The 26,008-nt window shown below is 37.3% G+C and overlaps 1 protein-coding gene across 2 annotated transcripts in view; it reads left to right on the plus strand.

The window, feature by feature from the left end:
* Positions 1–23,215, plus strand: part of PRKG2 (protein kinase cGMP-dependent 2) — a 97,033-nt gene extending 73,818 nt beyond the window's left edge. The window contains exons 15-19 of one of the 2 annotated variants that reach the window (XM_082463796.1): positions 7,303–7,466; positions 10,732–10,854; positions 11,848–11,910; positions 19,039–19,105; positions 21,112–23,215. In XM_082463796.1, coding sequence (XP_082319922.1) covers positions 7,303–7,466; positions 10,732–10,854; positions 11,848–11,910; positions 19,039–19,105; positions 21,112–21,207 — 513 coding nt within the window. In that variant the 3' untranslated portion in view covers positions 21,208–23,215. Of the gene's footprint in view, positions 1–7,302; positions 7,467–10,731; positions 10,855–11,847; positions 11,911–19,038 lie in introns of both variants that reach the window. The other variant, XM_082463795.1, reaches the window with a different exon arrangement.
* The last annotated feature ends 2,793 nt before the right edge of the window (positions 23,216–26,008 follow it).

Raw genomic sequence — 26,008 nt, forward strand, 5'->3', positions numbered from 1 at the left:
AAATGTTGATATTATTGCCTGCTTCTTTATGATCTCTGTGCCCTTCTGTGCTGATAGCCCCATAATGGCGGCAACTGTGCTATGGTATTTACTGCTGGACGTAACACACTGCTTAGCACAGAAGAATGAATGAAAGGTCGATGAGGGGACTTCCCTGGTGGTCCAGTGGATAAAACTTTGTGCCCCCAATGCAGGGGGTGCGGGTTCGATCCTTGGTCGGAGACCTAAGATCCCATATGCTGCACAGCACAGCCAAAAAATAAATAAATAAAAAATATAAAATGACTGAATAAGCAATTTGTTAAAAAAAAAAAAGTCATTGAGGTCACTTCCTCTTCGCTCCCAAAATATTTAGGAACATAAAGGTTTTGTTCAGTGACATCAAAGTATGTAAGGTAGAAATCAATAACAAAATTTAAAAAACAGGACTCCAATAAAGATGTTTAAAAAAAAAAAGAACAGTACAGCTGACTTAAAAATTGCTTCAAAATTTAAAAGGCTAGATCTCATGTTAAATGTTCTTATCATAATAAAATTTTAAAAATTTAAAGTAAAAAAATAAATAAATAAAAAACAGGAAGAAATCACTAAAAATTTTTGAATTCATCTCATTGGAATTTAAAGGATATTTCAAAATAACTCAAGCATCAACGAAGAAGAAATTTTAATGAATATTATAAAACAGAGTTGCACAGTAGAGAATACTACATACCAACACATGTGGGTTGCAACTAAAATGATAGTGAGAATAATGTTTATAGCTTTTAATGTTTCAACTAGGAAATAAAGAATGCCAAAAATTAATAAGTATTCAACTTAAGAATATGGAAAAGGGGGAAAAAACAAAGAAAAAGAAGGAAAAAATAAAGTTAAGAACATGAATTAATAAAATATAAAAGGATATGAAGTCAGGATGTTTTGAAAAACTAATAAAGCTAACAAACTGTGAAAATATTGATCAAAAGAAAAAGAGAAGTGGTACAGATAAATGCTATAATGAGTGAACACAACTACAGCTATAGTAGAGAGTTACATGATTAGAAAGTATTTGGGCAACTCTACTACTACATATAATGTAGTATATAGTATATTATATATATAAATGGTTGGGCTTGGGTGAGAGCTCTCTTCCTGGTTTGCAGGAGGTTCAGTATTTTATAGGAGGTTCTACCCAATGCAGGAAGATATAGATAAAATTAAAAGAAAGATTGGAACATAAACAACAAAACCTATTTTCCCATGTGATACGATTAACTCTATAGAAATCCAGAATGTAACAGCAAATTATTAGAATTTACTAGAGAGTTCAGTATGGTTGCTGGATGTAAGGTTAAATACCAGAAACATAGTTGATAAATAGGAATACAACTGCTATTTACAAAAAGCATAAAAATATAATCTATATATTTATATAATATAAATATATTGTATCTAGGAATAAATCTGGCAAAAATATGTGAAAGCTTTATTGAGAAACTTATACAAATTTATAGAAAGACATTAAAAAGACCTAAATTAGCAGGTTCATTCTCATTCCTTTTGGGCACAGAGCCAGCAAACTTACCCCAGCCTTCTTTGTGGCTAGTTGTGACCATGTGACACAGTTCTAGCTCGTGAAATGTGAGGTGACATGCTTTGCACCACTGTCAGACCTGGGCTGATGGTGATCTGTGCAGCTGATTTCTATGCAGTCTTTCTGGCTTGTGGCCGATGAACACAGCCGATTTGAAGTCGGCAGAACCCTAAGATGGAAGGATCCTGCGTCCCTGAACCACTGCTTGGAGATTTCCCTGCTGCTCAGGAAAACCCATTACGTGAGGAAGAAGTAAATTAATGGAGAGTGTAAGCTTCTATACTTTCTTGGATATCTTTGTTGCAGTAGCTAGCATTACTCTAACTCAGAAAAATGTATTAGGCTTAAAAATAGGAAGACTCAACATCCTAAAGGTATCGATACTTTGCAAAATGATCTGCAGATTTGATCCACTTCCAGTGGAATTCCAGCAGATCTTTCCATGAAGCTTGGCAAGCTGATTCTAAAGTTTATACAGACTGACCAAAGGCCAAGAATAGCCAAGACATTTCTGAGGGCAAACAAGAACATGGGAGGGAACTCTCTCAGATATCAGAATAATTATAATGCTATAGCTCAAAATAATTGCCAATGGGAGGTTGCAAATTAAAACCACAGTGATTTAATACTTATAGATGGCAAAAAATAAAAGTTGATGTCACTAAAGGATGGTGAAGATGTAGAACAATAGGAACTCTTTACCACTGCTGTTGGTGAAGGGGTTGGTAATATAGGACCTAAGGAAAATAATTTGACAATAAGCAGTGAAGTTGAACATACCATGTCTTTGACCCAGAAATTCTACCTTCTTACACATGTCCAGTAGGCAAGATGGGAAATGATGTTAATAGAAGCTTTTTGTGTGATAACACGCTATTGGATATAAGATAAATTTCCATCAACAGCGTAACGGACAAAAACTTTACACCAATTACAGCATGTTCTTTCAGTGGTGTATGATACAGCAATGTAAATGTACTGCAAAATGGATTAAATTCAAAAATACGATTTTAAGTGAAAAAAGGCACTTTGCCCAAGAATAGATAAGATTTATCTAAAAATTTTAAAAATGAGAACTATATATCATTTAAGGATATTATTAGATATGTGGGAAAATTAGAAATGAAGGCAAGCAAATGATAAACACAAAAAGTCAGAGTAATGGTGACCTCTTGGCAAGGGGTAGAAGGACAGTGTGGAAGGAGCACAGAGGGCTTCTGCATTGGTTCTAATTATTAAACTGGTGGTGGGTACTGGGGTGTTTTTATTCTCATACTTTATAACTTGCATGTATGTCACATTATTTTATATGTGTCAAGTTTTCTTCACTTGGAAAATAAAAGTAATCATTGACTCTAACTATATTCTTTTTGACAGACTGTTATTAGCTGTACTTATTAAGTGACAATTAAACTTTTCCCACTAACATGCTTTTTCTGTTGCTCCTTTTCCCTTAAAAATCTACTTACTAATGAATTTACCTATAATGCGAAGGTTCCTATGGAACCTGGTTTCAGTCTCATCTTAAGTCTCCATGACCTTGCTAGACTTTAATTTTGTCATCTTTAACATTGAGATATAGTCCCTAACTCATAAAGTTGTTGTGAAGATTATACATATACATCTTATTGAAACGGATGTTAGCAGTTATGTCTTCATTCAGATTATTTCATCAAACACATGTTGACCATCTGCTGTGCTACAAATGCTGTAGGGGGTACAAAATGAATAGGATGTAATGCCTCTCCTCCAGGAGCTGGATTTATTCACACACAACTAGACAGTGCTGCTGTAGGGGAGGCCATTGTGGAATAGAAACTGTTAAAGAACCTCATAAGAGAAAGGAATTGGTTCTGTAAATTCAAGGGAGGCTTCAAGGAGGCAGCGGCCTGTGAGTTGAGCCCCCGACGATCTGATTTTTTTTGTTTGCTCTCATGTATGCAAAGCTCCCCATCATCGTTCCCACTTTCCACTAAACACTCTAAGTATTTCAAGTGAGTCACCACAGTCCCCTAAAGAATGGGGTGTGGCTGTGAAGGCCTCGTCCGTTCCATACCTTTGCCTCTCTCACTTGCTCTTGCCTCCAGTGGAAGCTATCCACAGTTGTCCGTTTTAGTAGATGGACCTTAGTATCACAGGGACATGAAATCCTCCTTAGTTGTTGGTGGATAGGATAAATAGATTCCACTTTACCTTTGTCTAGACTTGGGCAAAGTAAGGGCCCTAAAAATGCCACATAAATATTTTTTTTGGAAATGTTATGTCTCCGTGAATCATCTGGCTTAATTAGACTGGTCATTTTGTATCCTTTTTTTATGTGACCAAGAGAACCAGTAGCTGACAAATTTACTGACCCAGAGAGAAACTTCTGGGAAAAAGCTAATACTTACTGGATACCAGCTCCAGCAAGCCACAGTGCTAATTTTTCTTTCTGAATGAACCAATCATTGCTTCAGATATAGAAGCATCTTATAACCTTCTGGTTTGTTAAAATCTTTGGAGACAATGTTTTTAAGCTTTCAGCATAGTGTAAGCTGTCTTTCATAATGGGAATTTAATAGAGACAAAGGAAAACCTGTGTGCAGCTTCTCCAGAGATTCTTCTTGAAAGCTCAGTTCTGCTAGGAAAAAAACATTTTTAAAGGAAGGTGTCTATTTTCTTATCTTCTAGAATGAGCCCTTTGAAACATTAGTCAGGCCATGCATACCCCTTCTCTTCATCCTCCAGTGGCCTCCTAGAAAACAAATCTGAAACTCTTTCTGTGGTTTACTAGAACACTCCACAATCTGCCCTCACTTCCTGCCACTTCCGCTCACACACTATGGCCCAGACACAGTGGCCTTCTTGCCAGTCCTTGATCTTCACCTCGCATGTTCCCGAAGGTTAGGGCCTTTGTGCTAGCTCTTTATCTGTCAGAATCATCCTTGCTCAGATTTTTACAAAGCTCTCATTCTTATTTCATGCAGATTTCTGCTCCAGTCTGCTCAAATGCTACCTCCTCAGAGAGACTTTTCTGATCACCCCATTTAAAGTATAATTCCTATTGATCTCAGTACCTAACTGCTGTATGTTTCTCCATTGCATAATCACTATCTGGCAATATTACATATGCTATGGTATATTTTTTGATTTTTTTATTGAAGTATAGTTGATTTATAATGTTGTGTTACTTTCAGGTGTACAACAAAGTCATTCAGTTATATATATACATAGGTATACATGTATATATACACACACACACACATATATATATACATTCTTTTTCAGATTCTTTTCCCCTATGGGTTATTACAAAATATCGAGTATAGTTCCCTGTGCTACACAGTAGGTCCTTGTTGGTTATATGATATTATATTTTTTATGCATGTTCTCCTCTTTCTCTTAAATGTAAGCTCTAAGAAGACTGGGGGCTTTGTCTGTATCCTGGTGCTTGGTACATAATTGTTTTCAATAAATATTCATTGAATGAACAAAGGAAAGAACTTACATTTCTATTGACTAGAAGATAAAGGGTTAAAGAAAAGATTGAGGCTTCGTGGTGGTATCCATGCTGGTACAAGACAGAGGTAGTGTGAATTTTTATAGAAAATACACAGAATTTCACATCAGAAGATCTGGGACCTTCTATATTTGGCACATGACTTTGAATAGATCTGAGCATCAATTTCCTCCAACCAAATGGATTAGACTAAAGCTGATAAGATCAAAGGAGATAAAGGAAGTAGTAAGTTTTCATAAATCTTAAAATCTTAATATAATTATTGCCATCTCTTTGGGTCAATATGTAAATACAAAAGCAAAATCAGGTACTCAAATTAAAATTTCTTACTTTCAGAACTAGAAAAGCTCTCCTAAACATCTAATGAACTTCCAGTCATCCTTACATGGAAAACTTAAGTGCAGTTTAAAAAATGAGTTGAGGGGGCTTCCCTGGTGGCACAGTGGTTGGGAATCTGCCTGTCAATGCAGGGGACACGGGTTCGGGCCCTGGTGGCTGGGCCTGTGAACCACAACTACTGAGCCTGTGTGTCTGGAGCCTGTGCTCCGCAACAAGAGAGGCCGCGACAGTGAGAGGCCCGCGCACCGCGATGAAGAGTGGCCCCCGCTTGCCACAGCTGGAGAAAGCCCTCGCACAGAAACGAAGACCCAACACAGCCAAAAATAAATAAATAAATAAATAAAAAGTCAGGAGCTCTTTAAAAAAAAAAATGAGTTGAAAGGCTGTTACAGAACAACAAAATATAATATTTCCATACATGCATGGATGCAAATGCAATTATAAGCATTGCTTTCTTGTCTCTTAAATTTCAGTCTTTATAAAATTAGCTAAGATTTTCATATTGGTTCTTTATCTGAGGAATAAGTAGATATGCTAATTTCAGCTAGTTACAAATTTTAATTTCATAATATTCCCAGCCATCTCAGGTACAATCTTTGCGAGTCATTCTGTGTAGATAAAAGAAAAGAGTAAAAGCCCGCTTCAAATTAGGTTGTTTAAATTCCCTTTTTTCTAATAAGGATATCCTTGCTGTTATGTGATAAATACCAAAAAGCCTTAGTAAAAAGGTAAATTTCTAAGAGATTTTTAAATGTATGACAAATATTTTAAATATATAAATGAGGGCTGGATTTTATAGTTCACTGATTCATATTTTTTTAAGTGAGGGCCTATTTTGATGTGTTAACCTGATTTATTTAATTTTTTTAGCCAAGATTATTGCCATATTATTGAGATAGTCCATGTGTAATGAATCTATTAAAATGTGCATGTAGAAGCCCAGGTATAATTTATGTGTCTGTTTACTTGAGGGAGGTGGAGGGTGGTTTCACTAAAATAATACCTTTATGTATTGGAGATGAAAAGTACATGCTAAATCACCCCTGTGGAAGGAAACCAACTGTTTGTTTTGCAGGGCAGGACTTCAGTCATATACACTGCCTCGATTTAATGAGTGGGTCTTCTGTTGCTCCAGCTTTCTTTCCTGTCTTTATTCAGTGCACGGAGTTCATTGAATAGAGTCTCAGAGAAGTGGAAGGGCCTATCCTGAAAAGACAGAAGAGGGTAGCACCCATTCATCACGCTGGGAGGGTTCCTAATCCTCAGTCAGTGCTGAGCTCAGATGTCACTTCCTAATGATGTCTTTCCCCACCATCTTCTCCCTAATGTTCCAGAAGTCTATGTCTTTTGGCTCTTTGAGTTTACACTTTGCATAATCTTCTACTATATCCTGTCTCACATGGCAGTTTTTTAATCACATCTGTTTAAGTATTCCCAGTACTCTGAGCTTCTCCTAGTCAACACTGTATCTGTAGCGAAGCTCAAAGGGCACAAGGGTCTATGACTTCCCCCTTCTCTATCACTTCCGCCTTCTCTCTTCTTGCCAATGAATACCACTATTGATTTGCAAGTTACTTGTCTGCTTGCCCTGAGCTTCACCTTGGTTGTAAGGGTCTCTCCTTGCTAAACCATCCCTCTCGTCCTCTAAGGGTTGTGGGCGTAGAGGTGTGTGCATGGAATTTTCTCCAGTGTAACGAGATTTACACTTGGCCCTGCAAAAGAATAAATGAGAGGGTCAGTGGAGCATGTGTGTGTGTGTGTGTGTGTGTGTGTGTGTGTGTGGTGTGAAGGGGAGGGTGGAGGTGTTGAAGGAAGATTGAAGAAATTAGAGGAATACTTAAAGAAGAACGTGAGTTTTATGGTCTCTGAAAATTTCTTTGATCTTTTCCAGGTTGACTTTGGATTTGCTAAGAAAATAGGATCTGGACAGAAAACATGGACGTTCTGTGGAACTCCCGAGTACGTAGCTCCTGAAGTCATTCTCAACAAAGGACATGACTTCAGTGTGGATTTTTGGTCCCTGGGAATTCTAGTGTATGAACTCCTCACGGGCAAGTAAGTACCTTGTGTTTAGTCTCTTCTTTAGAGAAGAGCAAAAATAACTTACTCATGATAAAAAAATATATGATTTAAGAATTTAACATTTTGGAAGTGTTTTTGATTAAGCATGATACCTTTTCCTCTTCACATTATATCATTTATAACATGCTTGCTAGCTTGTAACATGGTGAAAAGATTCAGGAAGGTGCAGGAAAGGAGTACAAAATTGCTATGGTTTACCTAGAATGGCAAGGTCTGTTATTATAGATAATATATCAAGTGTGTGAAGGTTTAGGGAATCCATCATAAAAATAAGAAAGGAAATTGAAGTTGTGGGCTGTTATTATTTCCTCATATTTTTTTTTGTAGTCGAGAAAATAGCAATCATAGTTCCATTAAATCCATTGTTCAATTAAATTTAGCCGTGTTCTTCCATCTTCCCAATAAATCATTAACCAGAAATGCTGAAAGAAGGCAACATTGCTGGATTTAAATTTTAATCCCCTTGTCAACTGCTTTCTAGAGGTGCTAATGAACAGAGACAAGACACAGCAGGGGTTTTACAAGTTAAAATTGGATTGCCATTCCTGAAGCGATTAAAGGGCTGTATTAATGAATCCAGAATCCCAAATATTCAACCTGCCTGCACACACATACACACTTATACACACACATGCACACACACATATTACCTCACATCTGTAAAGCCCTTGACAGCTTACTAAGCACTTACATGTGTATTATCTAATTTCGTTTTCACAAGCTTGTATGGAAGTTAAAGCAGGAATTGTTTATTATCTTACGATATACATTTGTATTATAATTATTTTCTGATTTAAATCTTATAGATTAGAAAACTGGGTCAGAGAGCTACTTGCCTAAGATCAAGGATTTAATCTCAGGTCTTCTGACTCTAAATATGACACACTTTTCATTAAACACGTGTGCCTTATACATAAGAGTTTTTAATATAATGCATGGCTGTACACACAATATTCAGATCAGGTAGTTTTCTTTCCAGTTTTCTACCTCCATTTCTTATTAACGGATTTGGTCATTCTTTTAAGCCTTTACAACCAAATATACTCAGTCTTGATGTCAGGGAGGATTTGCATTTGAAATGGCATAAAAAATGCTGGAATAAGCCCAGTGACGGGGATTCCAGTCTCAACACCTGCGTTACAAAAGGAGAGCTTTGTAGAATCTTCTTGAACTTTTTACACTGCAGATTTCAAAGTTGGGTTACCCATGGCTCCATTCTTTTTCCTTGTCCACATGAAAGATTATTTGATATTATCTGTAATCATTTTCAAATATTCATTGCTTAAGATTTTGAAGTGAAAAAGAGAAAAATTTCCAGGTAGTCATTCAGAGATAAAGTTGCTTAAGGTCTCAGGACACAAGGATTTCTATTTCAAGAGTTTGTTTCCTCATCCCTGGAAAATTTGTCAGCTGCATTTCTAAGAGATTCATGATGGCTCTTGTAGGTAACTGGAGAATATGCATTTCAGTCTTCGTCAGCTGGAATAAATTGTCACAAGAAGTAGGGAAATAAAGTGAGGGAATAAGGAAGGGGAAAAAAATCCTCAATAACTTGGAGTTGCTGAAGTGGCCTTGAGTTGTCATGAAGAAGGTGCGAAATTGCTGTTATAAAGGCTTTCGGGGTAGGGCATGAGAAAAGTTCATTTTAAATGCCCTAAAGTCAGGAGGTAAAACAAAAGAACTAAAAAACCAAACCAAAACAAAACACGGCCAACTTGTAAATATATAAATAAGTTGAAGGAATTGTGGCAATGGTTTCTGTTTTCTACCTCATTTTCTTTTCAAGTGAAACATAGATCATTGAAAAGTTGGTGCACCGAACTTGTTTCAGGTTCATTACCAAGAGTGGGAACTCTCGGTATCCAAAGGTCTCAAGAGTGACCAAGATAGAACAGACTCATTCATGAAAATCATCTTTAATTTTCAAAAGTTAAATGACACAATAGAATAGGTATGAAAGTGTTTTTAAAAGCAGAGTTCATGCATGAACATGTTATCCAAATCCAGTGGTTAATTTCCAGTACTTTCTTACTCATCTTAGCAACAGTTGCCTTGAAATTCTCTCTTCGTGGTTTCTAGGACCTCCCTTTCTCTCATTTCTCTTCCCATGCTAGAGGCTCCAGCTCAGCGTCTGTTTCTGGATTCTTCTTGTCATCCTGACCTTCTTCAGTGGTCATCGGGCCACTTCAGTCCTTGACCTCTTTCCTACCCACTCACTCCTTGGGTGATAACATCAAGCCCCATGGCCCGTAGATACTGTCTGATGACTCCCCGGAATCATATCTCCAGCCCTAACCTCCTCCCTGAATGTCAGACTCATAAATGTAACTGTCTGCTTAACATCTCTATTTGGATGTTCAAGATGCAACTCGATTCTCTTCCTCAGAACCTGCTCTGAACCTGCGCACTCCCAGCCTAATCTCCACACCAGTCTTAGTAAACAGTAGTTCCGTTCCATAGGTCAAAACACTTCAGCATCATTCCTGAATCCTTTCTTTCTTCTGCGTACCACATTCACCCCAGTAGCAAATCTTGCTGATTTTATGCCATCGAAATAATCCAGAATCCCACCATTTCTCACCACCTTCACCACTACCGTTCGAGTCCAGGCTACCAGGCCTGCCTTCCCCCCACCGCTAGTACCATCACAGTTTATTTTCAACACATTTTTAAAAAGCTTAGTCTGGCTTCTGTAGATTACATCACCTGACCTGAGCGTATCCCCAGGTCCTTCTTATAGCCCGCTAGATCGAGATGACCATCCTGCCCTCACCTCTTATACTCTCTCCTGCTTACTCACTCCACCAGCAGCACTGCCCTCCTTTCTGTTCCAAGAACAACCCACGTCCACTCCTGACTCCTGGTCTTTGTACTTGCTGTCTTGGAATCCCTTGCCTGTGTGGCTCATTCACTCCCACCTCTGCTCAACTGTCAACATATGAGAGATGCTTTTCCTATCCACTGTGTCTAAAAAAAACACACCTCCTCTCTCTCACTCTCTGTCCTCCCCTTTATTTTTCTTTTTAGTGATTATCACCACTTGACAGATTACCTCTGTGTGTATGTGTGTGCGTGTGTGTATTTTGTTAAGTGATATGAAATTATTTTCTAGCATGTATCCAGATTTGCTATAAAACAACTCATGAGAGGGAGGGAGGGAGGGAAAAAAAGAAAAGGAATCTAGTTGTAAATGTGTCTCAGATGCTGGTCCTAGTGTCCTATTTTGGCTTTTCTCTAGCCCACCCTTTTCTGGGATTGACCAAATGATGACCTACAATTTGATTCTCAAAGGAATTGAAAAAATGGATTTTCCCAGAAAGATAACCAGACGACCTGAGGATTTGATTCGGAGGCTTTGCAGGTGAGAATGACTATTAAAAACCCCTTGTTCTTGGGGGAAGATGTGAAGGCTTCTCATTTCTGCTGCCACACATTTTAAAGTTAGGTGTATATTTACTTTTTGTACTTTTCTATGTAGTTAAATTATATTTAATGAAAATCATTTTCTATTTTGCTGTCTGTGCTAGAAGTTTGAGTTTCCTTCATGTAATACACAGTACCTACTTATAGTTTAAAAGAGATGCAGATTGGTCAGGTTATCTTTAAGAATCATCTTTGTCTGTTAGAGGAAAATAGAACCACAAAGCTTAGCTTAATAAAGGAGTAGTTTACAGCCTTGTTATTTTGAAAGAAAATTAATGGCGATGATAAAGTATTACTGTATGTCCTCTTTCAATCTTCATTAAAAAAAAAGTACTCCTATTTTAAATTACTCCAAATTTCTACTTACCACTAAAAATAATTTATTGGAGAACAGAAGACTTCTAGAATTTTGTTTAAGCTTCATTTTGTCACAGTTTTCTTGCACACTTGAACTTTTTAAAAAGCTTTAAAATTTAGTAAATTTAGAACATGAAACCTGGCTGTGAGTTGCCCACAGAAATTTCTGCATGCTTCTAAAATTTCATCTCTGTTATAAATGATTCTCTAAAGCTTTCCCTGGTTTCCTTAGCAGACTTGGTAAGGTGGCATCCTCCTGTTCTTTTAAGCATTTATTCATAGCTCATTTAAAGCACTGGGAGATACCTATATCTATACATATCCATACGTATATACCTATATCCATATACTGGGATATATAGATATTGAATACATATATTCATATTCCTGACTGTAATTTGACTGTGGCTCCCCCAGAGAGGGCATGTGTTTTCCATCTCCTTATGCTCAGATGTGCCTGGTCTATGAATATTGTTGACAAAATGAATGAATGAATAAAGAAAAATTGTTAAATTTTAATGTAAAATTCACTCAAACATAATTATTATAAATTGACTTAAAATTTTTATTTTAGGCAAAATCCAACAGAAAGACTAGGAAATCTGAAGAATGGAATCAATGACATTAAGAAACACAGGTACATAGTTACTTCTCTGCCCAGAAAAATCTAGAAATTTATTTTTAAAGTGTGGTAATCTTGAAGCTTCTCTCAGTCTAAAGATCCCTACACAGATGCTCAAGTTTTCCTTTTTGGTGCTTTATTTTTAATTTGTGTTTTACTAGCTGCAATGAAGTTATAAAACAAATTACAAAATCACATATTCAAGTTATAGCAACTTAGCTTTTTATCTGCTGCAATCTCCATTATTATTTTTTAATATTAACTTGGATTCTATAAAGGAATCAAGTTCTAATGTTGACGTTTGATTTACAATTAAAGTAGGATAGTTATTTTTCTCAATATTCTAGAGAATGGGTCAGCTAAACCAACTGTTAAATAGTATTCTATTTCAGTTTTAATTAATATTATATATTTATTTTAAATATAATTTTCCTTTGACCAGCTCTCCATATTTTGAAGCTTCCTATCGTATTTTACTTCTGGGGTAAAGTACATTGATTTCCACAAAACCTCAAACAGTGTTTTATCCTTATGTAATAATCTAACAAGCACCTTTTTCAGGTCTGTGAATTTCTAAAGCTGGTCTTTAAAACCATCAATAACTTCCATAATATAAACTCTCTGATTTGGTTCCATATGTGGAAGTTCAGGCCTTGGAGTTGTTTTTTTTTTTTTAAATCTATGCCTAGCTAAATCCTGCAACCCTTGAGATGTTTTGATTTTGCTTATGATTTACAGAAGTGAAACATCACCTACTGATAGTACAAAAAATAAATTTGAGAATTTCATTACTGAAAACCTTTGAGCACACTGCTGTGTTCACGTTCAGAAAGAAAAACACCTCTCAACATTTTATTCCTCTCTGGATATTTTTACTGAAGAATTAGGGGCACATCAACACAGTGTGAAAATAAAGGGAGAAATGCTGCTGAATAGAAACACTATTCGTTTTTCTGAACAGTAGTGGTGCAGCTCAAAAAAAAAAAGAAAAAAAAAAAAATCCCCAAGCTGCCAGCCCTGCTCTATCTATTCATGAACTTTCTTGAAATAAAGCCATGTATTCAACATTGTAAATTCATATCGGGCTCTGCCATAAGGATATATCAGGATGGGGATGGGGAAGCAGGGAGGGAGGAAGAGATGGAGACAGACAGACACATCTGTGGATTTCATAGACATCAAAATACGTATTTTATTGTTCTTTGTCATCTTTTGGATTGTCATTAGTGTAAAGCTCATTATTTGCCTTAGATTCCAATTTATCTCTCTTCCTACGTGCTGTTATCACAGTTTCTTTTCTCATGATAAAATGACACATAAACACACCATTCATATTGAACAAACAAGTGCCCAGTCAATTGAAGTCCCCCTTCCAATGTATTTCCTCTTTTATCTCATTAAAGAAGCGTCTTCATGTTTGCTCTGGGGTAGTTGGGAAATAGAAGTGATATAATTGGTAACAGGTTCCCATTTTATCTCTTACTTCTTATTTACCTGAGGCTCATTTAAATATAGCTGTCAAATTGTGATTAGATGTACATGCAAATTCATGCTAAAGGATTTTCTCACTTCAGCATGGTAATGAAGAATTTTGAATTTCCTTCCCCATAGGGATTAATTTGTCCAGTCTTCTTAACAGACAGGGTGTTCTTTGCCAAGTAGCTGAAGCATACAGCTGAAGCTGCTGTGTGTAGGGCAGAGTTCACTAATAAGATGTACCAGATTTACACAGTGCCTTCCGGTGAGCCCAGGGAGATCAAAAACATTATTTCATCTGATTTTCATAGTGCTTCTTAACATACAAAGATGGGGCACGGGGGTCTGAAAAATAGAACTCTCTTTGCTTTCAAATAGGAGTGTTCTATAACCTTCCATAAGTCTCCAAGTCATGTATAGCTTCACTACCCAGTATATCCTTGTAATGTTTTTTTAAAAAAAACATTCTTTCTAAAATTTGCCATCAGATTTTCCCACTCCTCTCTAAAGTAAAACATCTTTTTTCCTTGGAGAACCATTTACTTCAATTTTATATTTAAAAACAATACAGTTAAACGTGGCATATTGTTATATATTTGTCCAGTCTGTGTTAAATCATCTTTCTTAAAAATAGAGTTCCTCCCTCTCCTATTTATAAGTTAACTTATAAACTAGGTACCAATCATGTCTCCCGACACCTCTCTGAAAAGAGGGATAATATATTTGTAGGGTACAATTAAATCTTTCCTGCTAGGTAGAGGAGTAATTTGTTTCAGGTCTCTTAATGTTACCTTTAGTATTTCCAGTCTCTAGAATTTTACTCTCAAGAATAGCTACTACTCTTCTAAAAATGAAGAAGCAATTTATGTACAGTTGCTGCTAATATTTCTTTAGTGAATATTTTTCACACACGACTGCATGCTGGCACTTGGATTACTTAAAATGTGGTTAGTGTCAAAAAGGCCAGGTGTTAAGTGAATAACCACTCATGTTAAGTAAATATTGCCATAAGTCAAATTGTAACAAGTACTCAGCAAGAAACGCATAGGCTCTTTGATTCAGTAGAGTAACAGTAATGATTTTTATTAATATTTATGGAGTAGCATCTGGGTAGAGAGCATTGTAAAATATGTGAAAAGGAATTGTGTCAGTCATCGGTGGCAAAAGAAAAGAATCCACAGAACTGTGTGCCTAGAAATCCCTAAAAATGGAGCCTCGGTCTGTGCAAAGAAGGTGATGGGTGGATCAAGGAGAGGACTTCTGTGGTTTTGCAGCAAGGACAGGGGAAGTCATGCATCTAGGATTGCTGTCTGACTCTCACTCTTTGCTTAGAGACTCAACAGTGTAGACCAAAATGGTACTTTGGGTTAAGAATGGCATCTGAAATGGAATGTACTAAGAGCCCGCCCTCTCTGTTTTTAGTACTTTTTTCTCTTGCTAAGCTTAGACTTGGAATGGGAAATCCAGTCAAGGAGTGACCCAAAACCAACTCCACGAGAGGGAGGAGATTGAAAAAGGTAGAAAAGGGTAACTTCGGATACGGTTGACAGACCAATGAATACGAGGGCCTCCTAAAATCTCCCAGCCTTCATTCTCATACCTCCCACCACCACCCTGACCTATCACGCCCTGCTGAGGTTATTCTTCATATAGCAGCCAGAATCATCTTCTGAAAACATATTTAGATTGCATCACTTCCTTACAACTTTCTACTGGCTTCCCGATAAGCATAAAATCTTGATTCCTTGTTGTGTTCTACAAGACCATATAAGATCTGGCCTCTGGCTGGTTCTCAGACATCATATTTTTCTCTCGTTTCCCCTCCACTCACCACACTTCAGCTCATTCCTATCACTTTCTTCCATTCAGAAGGTCATTGCCACAAATCTTCCCATGGCTTCTCCCTTCTCTTCCTTCTGGCCTCAATTCAAATATCACTTCTTCAGATAGCACCCTAGCTAAAAGCAGCACCTCCCAACCCATCATTGCCACAAATCTTCCCATGGCTTCTCCCTTCTCTTCCTTCTGGCCTCAATTCAAATATCACTTCTTCAGATAGCACCCTAGCTAAAAGCAGCACCTCCCAACCCACCCCTATCCCAGTCATCATTCACCATTTTATTCTCTTTTATCTTCCTAGTACTTATTAGTATATGAAATTAATGTAAATGTTCATATTGTTTACTTTCTTGTTTGATTACTTGTCACCTCCTGCCAATATAAAAATATCTTAAAAGCAGAGTCTTTGTTGTTTTTGTTGCCTGGGACCAGGTTGACTTTCCATAAATTTTTGTTGGCTGGCTGACCTGACCTCAGTGTCCCAATAGAAAAGATCAGTGGATTTAAACAGTGTTATTGCAGGTTCTTTATAAGATTCTGAGAGACAGAGTACATTGTTTCTGTCTGAGAGGAGCAAGTCCTCCTCATTTCTGGTGTTGCATTTCCAGCTCACCAAGCCTGATACATATCCTAAAGACCAGATCAGTCCTTCCTTTTAGATTAATAGTTTGGAAGCAATAAATGAAAGAACTTCATCTGGCCATCAGCCTCATCTCATTACAGATAACTCATTAAAATACTTTTTATCTTGGAGCTTCTTATATACATTTCACCAAGAGCATCACCACCATGGCAGTGTGATACTGTAAGACATGATAGTTAGAGGTCCTATGTAAGGGTGTTCTCTTGTAGAGTCATTCAGTTATTCAACAGACATTTATTGGAGCCCCTGTTTTGTGTCAATTACTGTTGCAAGTGTTAGGGACACAGAAGGAAAGGAAACAGACAAAAAGCCCTGCCCTCATGGAGCTTGCATTTTAGTTGGGGAGACAGAAAATAAAGAAAATAATTAAGTCAAGTGTATAGTAGGTATATTAGAAAGCAGTAAGTTATAAGGAGAGAAAATAAAGTATGGAAGGAGGATGGGAAGTACGTGGGGGTGGGGATGGGGAGGGGTTGCCATGTTAGACTGGATGGCCAACGAAGGCCTCTCTAAGAAGATGACCTTCGAGAAAATACCTGATGGTGTTGAGGAAACAAACCATGTGGAAATCTGGGGAAAGGACAATTCAGCTACAGGGGCTCAAGTGCAAAGGTCTTGAAGTGGGAACATCCCAAGCTTGTTGGAAGAATGTTGAGGAGACAAAGGAGCAAGGGAGAGAGAAAGAGAAAAGTAGGGCAGTGGCAGGGTGGGGGAAGGGTGGTGGTGGAAAGGGTGATAAGGCCTGTGGGTTTTAATAAAGACATGGTAATGACTTTGCCTTTTACACTGAGTGAAATTGGAAGCATTGGACAGTTTTGAACAAAGCCTGCAATGGCTGATGGCTTCAGGCGGGCGACATTTAGTGTTTACTGGAATGGCAGGCAACTGTTTTTTTGTCTGCAGTTGATACAGCGATTAGATTACTCTTTCAGGTTTTCCTCCAAACTTAAAATGTTGGAGGAAACATTTCCTCCAAATGACTTACATTTTAAATGATCACTCTTGCTGCTGGGCTGTTTCCCATGGACAAAAGCAGGAGGACCTGTTAGGATGTTATTATACTAATACAGGCAAGAAATAACTGTGGCTTGGCCCATGCTGGTAGAGTGGAGGTGTTGAGTATTGGCCAGGTTCTGAATACCAATGTATTTTGAACATAACAGACTAGATTTACATATGGACTGAGATAGGATGTGAGGGAAAGGATAACTCCAAAGTCTTTGGTTTGAGCAACTGGAAGAGTTGAGGGAAGTTTGTTGGAGAAAATTTGGAGCTTCAGTGTGGACCTGATACAGCTAGATGCCCGTTAGACATCCAGTGGGGAGATGGTGAATGGCACTTGTAGCTAGCAGCCTGTTAAGCAGTGTGTGTGTGTCTGTGTGTGTCTGTGTGTGTGTGTGTGTGTGTGTGTGTGTGTGGAGGAGGGCAGGGTGGTGGTGGAAATAGCAGTTTGGGAGTAATCAGTTTATACATGCTATTTAAAGCCACAAGAGTGAATGAGATTTCTTAGAAAGTGGGAGTAGTTGGAAGAAGAAGAGGTCCAAGGACTGAGCCCCAGAGCGTGCCAACTTCCTATGGAAATAGCAATGGAAAATGAGAGAAAGCACCCAAGATGGTAGGAAGAAAGCCAGGACAAGGGCATGTCTCTGCAGCCAAGTGAAGAAAGTGTTTCAGGAGGTGTGAGTGATGAACTGTGCTAAGAGTAAGATGAAAACTGAGAATTGAGGGAATTCGCTGGAGTGGAGAGGGTGAAGCCTGATTGTGGTGTGCCCAGGAGAAAATGGGTAGCGTCGACTGAAGAAAAACACACAACCTAAAAGTTGCAAGTTATGTTTTATTCGGAGACCTTACTGAGGACTATAGCCCAGGAGACAACCTCTCAGCTCTGAGGAACTGCTGCAAAGAGATAAAGGAGGAATCAGGATACATAAGAGTTTTTGCTTTAAAAACAAAAACATGTAGTAGAACATCGGAAGATTACTGCTGAAGTGGGGAGGGGCCATATAGGGGTAGGGGAGTAAGAGGTACAAACTATTAGGTATAGAATGAGCTATGAGGATATATTGTACAACACAAGAAATATAGCCAATATTTTGTAATAACTATAAATGGAGTGTAAGTTTTAAAAATTGTGCATCACTATATTGTACACCTGTAACTTACATACTGCTGTACAGCAACTGTACTTTAATTTTAAAAAGAAAAAGAAAAAAAATTTACCGCTAATCACAAATAAAAGACATCTCAAGTCGACGATTTTACTGCTTTTCTATATATGGGAAGATGCAAGAGTTTGGGCTCCTTGGAATTATCCCTTAGATACTCATCTTAACTATCTAGGGCCAGTATTCAGTTTTTCTCCATCCTGAATTCCCCATCAGGTGGCTGCAATGGCTTATGGCTTCAGGGCAGGCAACATTTAGTGTTTACCGGAATGGCAGGCAACAGTTTTTTGTCCGCAGTTGATACGGTGATTAGATTACTCTTTCAAGTTTTCCTCCAATGGAAAGAGAGAAATGGAGTGAGAGTTGGAGGGGAGTTCAGGTCAAGGGTGATTGCTTTGTGGTTGGAAGAATTTAAATGTTTCCATACTGATTCGAATGCCCCAGGAGAGACGATGTTAAAGATTCAGGAGAGAGGAGAATTTAAGGCGCATGTCTCAATAGAGAATGTCTACAAGATCAAATACACAGCAGAGGAGCTGACCTTAGCGAGAAGCAAGGGAAGTTCATTCATGGTACAGGAGAGAAAGGAAAAACACAGATGTGGGTACACAGGCAGATTTGCTGGTGGAAAATTGTAGAAGTTCTCTTTTCTGCTCCTGGTTTCTTAGTGAAATAGGAAGTCAGGCCATCATTTGGGAGGGAAGATGGATAGGAGGTCTGAAAGTTTGAGGAGAGAGGACGAAGTATAGATTATGAGTCTAAGGGAGTGTGACGAGGGGAACAACGGGGAAATCTAGACTGACTGCTGGGCAGCATTAAAGGCCCCCCTGAGGGTAGTGGGCATGGATTTAATGTGAGAGACACACATGTGTGTGGGCATGGTTGAGTATTTTCCTCTGATCACTTGCAGCTGTACTGTTGCAGGCAGGGAGCAGGCAACAAAATGGGTGGACAGATAACTTGACATGCTAATAGTTTATCAGATAAGTAATATTTCTCTGTACTTTTCTGATTTCTCAGGTGGTTAAATGGTTTTAATTGGGAAGGACTGAAAGCACGGAACCTTCCATCACCTTTACAAAGAGAGGTATGGTATCTACTATATTACTCTCTTGCTTTTTTTCTAAGTATTTGTTTTTGTAAACAGATTTTAGGCGTGTGTGTGTGTGTGTGTAGAATAGATTAAAAATTTTTTTGACAGTTTTTAAATTTAAGTGAAAATGTTTTTGCAATTGTGACTATATGGTCTAAATAGTATTACATATTCAATGGACCTTAGCTCAGCTCTTAAGAATGGATTACATGTAAATCTAAGTCCCAAGGTAGCCAGTGTTGGTCAGGCTGACAGATGGTTCTAAAAGTATAATATGAACCTATATGTAATTTAAAATTTTCCAGTAGCTGTATTAAAAAAGGTAAAAAGAAATGGGTGAAATTAATTTTAGTTATCATAATACATTAAAATATTATTTCAACATGTAACAAACACAAAATATTAATATATTAATAAAGATGTTACATTTATTTTTTTCATACTAAATTTTCAAAAATCCCAAGTGGATTTTCCACTTTGAGCCATCTCAGTTCCAACTAGCTATATTTCCAGTACTCAGTCCCCATGCATTCCGTTGGACAACACAGCTCCAGAGAAAGCAGAACATCTACTAAGTTGGGGAGGGAGGGGGATGGCTCAGGAATAATCTAGTCAACACCCTACAAATGTTATGTTGTGTTCTCTGTAGAGGAATTTTGAGGATCTCTGTCTTTCTTTGTAGCTTTTTAGATTGACATCTGAAGTTTTTCATTACACGTCTAAGTCATTGTGGAGAATGTAATTTCTAGTATATTGTAAATATTGACATTTTACAGTAAAACATTACTCTTACTTTGCCCCTTTAAATATATCCAGTGTAATCTAAATGCCATTGAGATATGAAACCCATCAGCCATTTAAAAAATAGACAGAAATATTACGATTACTTATTCTCTCTAAACTCCTATTTTCATATTTCCATTAGATTTTCTCTATAAAATTTCATCCTAATGTAAAAGATTTTTATACTGGATGGTCTTCTATTAATCATTCTTTAAGTGCCTTTCAATTTTAGTTTTATAAAATTTAAAATTTTTGTGAGAATAAAAATTTCACTGGAAACACAAATATTTCTTCTGAATTCAGTTATAATTACATTTTTGTAGCATGCAGTATCAAACAACACACATATATTATAAATTTTAAAATAATTATTAAACAAAAATGTTTTGAAAAGAAATTATTTAATGTACTTGTGAATGAGTGTTATTTATTAAAAAATGGGATCAGATTCTACATCAATTCTATTTCTTTTTAAAATTATTTTTCTATAGATGAAAGTGCTAAGAGTTGTGTTCACAGAAATAAGTAAATGAGAGTGGAGGATTTTATAATAGCAGTGTCACTTTGAGCACCACTGAGTAGTCTCCTTATCCCCCCAAAAAACTCATTATGATGGATCATAAATAGTATTTTTAGTGATCTATCAGCTGATAATTCAATTAGGTACTAATGAAGATTGTTTGAAAGCAAAGAATCGGAAACCACTTGATTTGCAAAGTAATTTAATACCAGAGTCATTTCACTCTTTCAACAAGGTCACTAGTATTTTGAATTGTCCCTTTGTTTGACATTCTGGAGAATTTATATGGGTCAATTAACCCTATAAAAATTCAAGATCAGTGAGAAACTTTATTATAAAGTGGAAGAAGGATTCTGGCAAGTTTTGAATTTTTAATATTTCCTTTTGAAATATTTTCCAATTTGAAAAAAAAAAAAGAGACATCATTTCTGTCACCTTTTCTTTCAGAAATAACTCCTTAAGCCAGGTAGCTCCTACTGAATGTAATTCTGGGACCCAATCCATTTGTTCTAAAAGGGAGATCTCATGAGGCTGAGAGTGTGACTCAAAAATGATAACTGGTTATCTTTTCCTTATATGTACATTACAAGTGGTTGCAGTAGAAAATCAGTGTTCAGGTACAGAAAGCATTCCCCATATGTTCTAGCATGCTTCGTCAACATTATCCTCACCTTTGGTTTAATCCTTTTTCTCCTAGCTAAGTGGACCCACAGATCACAGCTACTTTGACAAGTATCCTCCCGAGAAGGGGGTGCCTCCTGATGAGCTGTCAGGCTGGGATAAAGACTTCTGACAGAAGAAAAGATGATTACTGCCCTACATACACAAGAAGACTCTAAGGACCAACAATCCAACACTGATTATTTCTCTTCAGAGTATTATACTATCTTTTAGAAGACCATTAGAGAAAAGAAATCCCTGCCCATGAGCTGGGGGTGGGAAATAGTGGGTGCGGAGGTGGTTCTGAATTATAATGTCTCATTTAGCTGCTGTGAATTATTCATGTGTTCTGTTCTTTGCTTTTCTCCAATGTTGAAGGCTATCCTATTCCCCTCTCCAAAGTCAGAACCATTTTTGTCAAAGGGACATCATTTTCTCTTCAATCTGTTGCTCCGTCCCAATTATATTTGTCTCTTTTGAGTCCTAGTAAGGTTTAAAAAGTGTCTTGCCCTTGAGCAACTAAGTCATTCAAATAGAAGGAAGAACAAGGGTGAATTTTGGAAGATTTCCCCTGTTCTCAACAATCCCACGTAAGCATTATGGCATCTTGAAGTCATGGCTTGCAGTAAACTTGGTAGTCAACAGAAGTTCTTGATTTTCACCTGTGTTCAACCTAGAAATATATTGATATGCTTCTGAACCTAGTCTGGGGAAAGGCAAATTTGAGTATTAGTCATTGGTACCACTTTCTAACATAGATGAGTTAATTAATCCAGCCAGGTAATTATATTCTATTGGGGAACTTAGAAAAAATAAACAAAGCAAAAAATATTTTTATTCTCCTGTGACCAGCTGTGATACCTCAGAGACTTTTCAAAAGTCTTGTTAAAGGTGGTTATAATGTGTGGTTAATTGATGGGCCTTTGGAAAGGTTTTATCTTATATATTAAATATTTTCACAATCAAATTAGAAAACATGCAGGAACTACATTGTGAAGGCTTTTCCTTCCCATTACATATGGAGGAGAAAAAAATTCTAAAAGGTGTAAATGCTGACTCTTTGAAACTCTGAGATATTTTGGCCAGTTCCGTGATTGTTGCTATTAATAAACCAAGAGTATAGAAATAACCACAGTTAATTTTTAATGGAAATCCCATTGGCAAATATTGATGCATGCCTAATGACTGCTGCATTAATAACTTTTTAAGGAGACATTTGAGTCAAGGGAGTGTTTATAATTTTAGATTGTTAAGGCAGGCAAGCCGCTAGAGAAGTGATGGGACAGTAAAAGGGACATCCAGCATCTGTCCCCCTCCTGGCTCCTCCCTGCAGTCTTCCAAATAATGAATAGATTTGTTTCAATAGCATTGGACACCAGTAACCTAAGAACTTTACTAGTAGAATGTTTTTATGTATCGATCATGATCATTCTCCCACCCTCCTTCCCAAATGGATGGGAAACAGATTTTCTCTCTGTCTTTTTGATCTGGCAGAGTAAAAATAACATTGAAGTTCCTGCATTATTCAAGCTTCTGGTTATACTTTCATATGCTAATGTTCTATAGGAAAAGCATCCGCTATTCACATCCACCCATATTTTCAGCATTCAGAGAGTCACCTCTCTGCTTCTGAAGTGTTAAACCAGATAAGTGAGGCCCAACCCAGGAAGGTGCATCCTTAACAAGTTAAATTTCCACATTTAGAATCCTTTTGCTGAACCAAAGAATTTTTGTTTCCTCTAGTAGTATTTTTAAAGTTTATGTATTGTACATAGAAGAACCATTTTTAATAGGATCGACATAATCCGCTTAATGAATTTCTAAGATTTTTTAAAAGATTTTTATTTGCATTTGGTTTGTAAGCACTGTATGTTTTTCCTTGTATATATTTTTAAATTACCCACCTATAAATGTAGGAAATTTATGTATTGGGTGGATATTAGAACTGTACAGTTATACTAGCAATGATATTCTCAAAGGTGATCAATAGTTGTAATGCAAAAAAGACTTACATATATACAAATAAAAACCAACTTAGGGTACTACAAGTTTATTTTGACTATGACTGGCCATGTCAATATATAATCTCCACTTGTGATTTTATTGTGTTTCCTTTGGAGTACTTTATAAAGATGGAGAAATGAGAGACTGAACCATTAATGCAATCCCATTTCTATTTTGTAGCTGGGCGACTTTGGGAAAATGACTTCACTTTTTTGAGTACTAGCTTTCTCACCTGTAGACAAAAGCACAGTAAAATAATCCCTACTTTAGGCGCCTGTTTTGGGGAGTAAATTGATACCTAGACAGTCTTTTGCCAATTTCAATGAAATAATCAATGCTGCATAGACGGGAGCTACTGTTAGTATCTCTATTAGAATTAAAGGGGCCTTAATAACCGTTTAGTCCTGGACCTTATGTATCGTTGGTATCTGTATGCACAATTGTACCAGTTAAATCCAGTATCAATCTTTTCTTTTTCTTTTAAATCATGAAGTAAAGATGGTTAATCAAATTTTAGTGCATGTGGTGAAGAGTTAACCCTCACCAAAATGAAGTGCTTTATTAAGAGTTCACTGCTCACCTAAGTTGCTAAGTTTTAACTTTTTATAAATTAAGGATATATGTGTATATGTATATGTACATATATATATTCTTAGAAAATACAGAAATTTTTCCCCCTATATACAGACCCATCATATTCCTAATCATTAAGTCATTCCTAATCTGTCTTTTCTGGGTGCAAAGTTAATTTTTCATTCTTGAGCCTCTTCTCTGTGGTGCCAACTTTTCACAATGGTAGTTTCCTAATATGTTCTCTAAATATTAAAATGTCTGGAGGGAGGAGAATGTAGTGGTGAAATGTAAGATTTGGAGTCAACAATTATGGGTTCGAATTCTTGCTCTGTCCAGGTTTGTGTGATATTGAGTAACAAACCACATCTTTATTCACCTATAACTTAGAGATGGTACAGATAAAGCTTTGGAACACTGGGCCAGAATATTATTACTTGTAGGTCATTGATAATAACCATTTGGAAATACGTCTATTTCTTTTTTGGTATAATAATAAATCCTTGTTTTTTTTATTGCCAGGTATTGTACTAAGAGTATTTACATCCATTATCTCATACACACAAGATTCTAAAATAATTATAAACACACTGACTATTGACTGCCTTCAAAGCTAAATATTGGCCTCAAATACACCTTTCATTCTCAATTTAGCTGTGATGGTTTTACATAGCTTAGATCCAGTTGCTATAACAATATAACAAATTAACCCACAACTTAGTTGCTTGGAACACCATTTTATTCTTCTGGATTCTGTGGGTCAGGAATTCAGGCAGCACATGGCAAAGATGGCTTGTCTCTGCACCACAGAATCTGGGGCATCAGGTGGAAAGATTCAAAGACCGGGGTGACTCAATGGCTGGGAGCTAGAATCACCTGAAGCCTTGTTCACACATGTATCTGGAGCCTGGGCTGGGACAACTCAAAGACTAGGACTGCTGTTCAGTGTGCCCACACACATTCTCAACATGGTTTGAATTCCTCACATTATGGCATCCTTAAAGTAGACTCCTTTCATGGTGGCTTGGGACTTCAAGAGCAAGTATTCCAGCCAACAGGGAGAAGCTGCACTAAACTTTATGAACCAGCCTTGGAATCACATCACTTTGCTTCTGCCATACTCTATGGGTGGAAGCACAAGCCCACCCAGATTCGTGGGGAGGGAACATAGGCTCCATTTCTTAATGAAGAGAGTTTCAAGGAATTTGCAAGCAAGTTTTAAAACTGCCACAACCCACTTTCTGGCCACAGACTACTTACGTTACTGCCATATGCAAAATAAATTCATTCCCTCTCAAGAGTATCCCTAAAAATATCATCTCATTACATCAGACTCAGGGTCAAGATCTGGGATCTTGTCATCTAAGTTCAATTCAGGTGTGGATAAAGACTCCTGAGATGTAATTCCTTGGATACATTCTTTTAGGTCAGAAAGCCTGTAAACTTAGTTAACAAGTCATCTATCACCACACTCACAACACTGAATGGCGAGATGACCAGTGGATAACCACAACGGATTCTTGCATTCTGAGACGGAGAAGATGAGAGGCACAAAGCAGCACTGGTCCATAGAATTCTGAAATTTGGTGTGACGCGTGTTACCATTTCACTGCTTACGGCTCAGTCCTACTCCCTGTGAGTTATTCTCTGCAGCTCTTGGCTCCACCATGTAGAATCTGGGTTCTGCCTCTGAGTTAACCTTTTTGTTTGTTAGTTTTTTCTATAAGATATGGCTGGTATTTGCAACTGAGTAGACTTCTTAGCCTGTTTCCTGCCTCTAAATGTTTGGTGGTAGAGATGCCTTTTTAAAATTTGTCTCTCTCTCCATTGCAAGCTGATACATTTCTTTTATAAACTTCGTGAATTTCCAATGTATGAATTCATGATCCACTCCATTAGGCAAACGCTGCACTCACAAATCTTTTCTGTGAAGATGCTGTGGAAATAATGATTCTTAGAAGTTCTATTTTCTTAAAAGAGAGGGTGTGTACAGCACATGCTTAAGATGCTTGGAAGGTCTTTTACCTTTTGAAAGGCTCTGGTAGTCAGTTTCAAAGATGCCTTCCAATGATCCTTGCTTATGGTGTCCATGCCCTTTTATAATCCTCTCCTCTTGAGTGTTGACTGAATCTAGTGACTTCCTTCTAACAAATAGAATATAATAAAAGTGATGGGAAGTCACTTCTGAGATTACGTTACAAAGTGAATCTGCTTCTGTCTTGTTCACCTTCTCTTGCTCTCTCATTTGCTTGCTCTGATAGAAGCCAGCTGCCATGATGTGAACTTCTCTATGGAGAGGCTCATGTGGCAAATAACTAAAGGAACCTCTGGCCAACAGCCAATGAGGAAATGAGGCCCCC

Source organism: Balaenoptera physalus (genome assembly GCF_965194825.1).
Source record: "Balaenoptera physalus genome assembly, chromosome: 5".
Taxonomy (NCBI): Eukaryota; Metazoa; Chordata; class Mammalia; order Artiodactyla; family Balaenopteridae; genus Balaenoptera; species Balaenoptera physalus.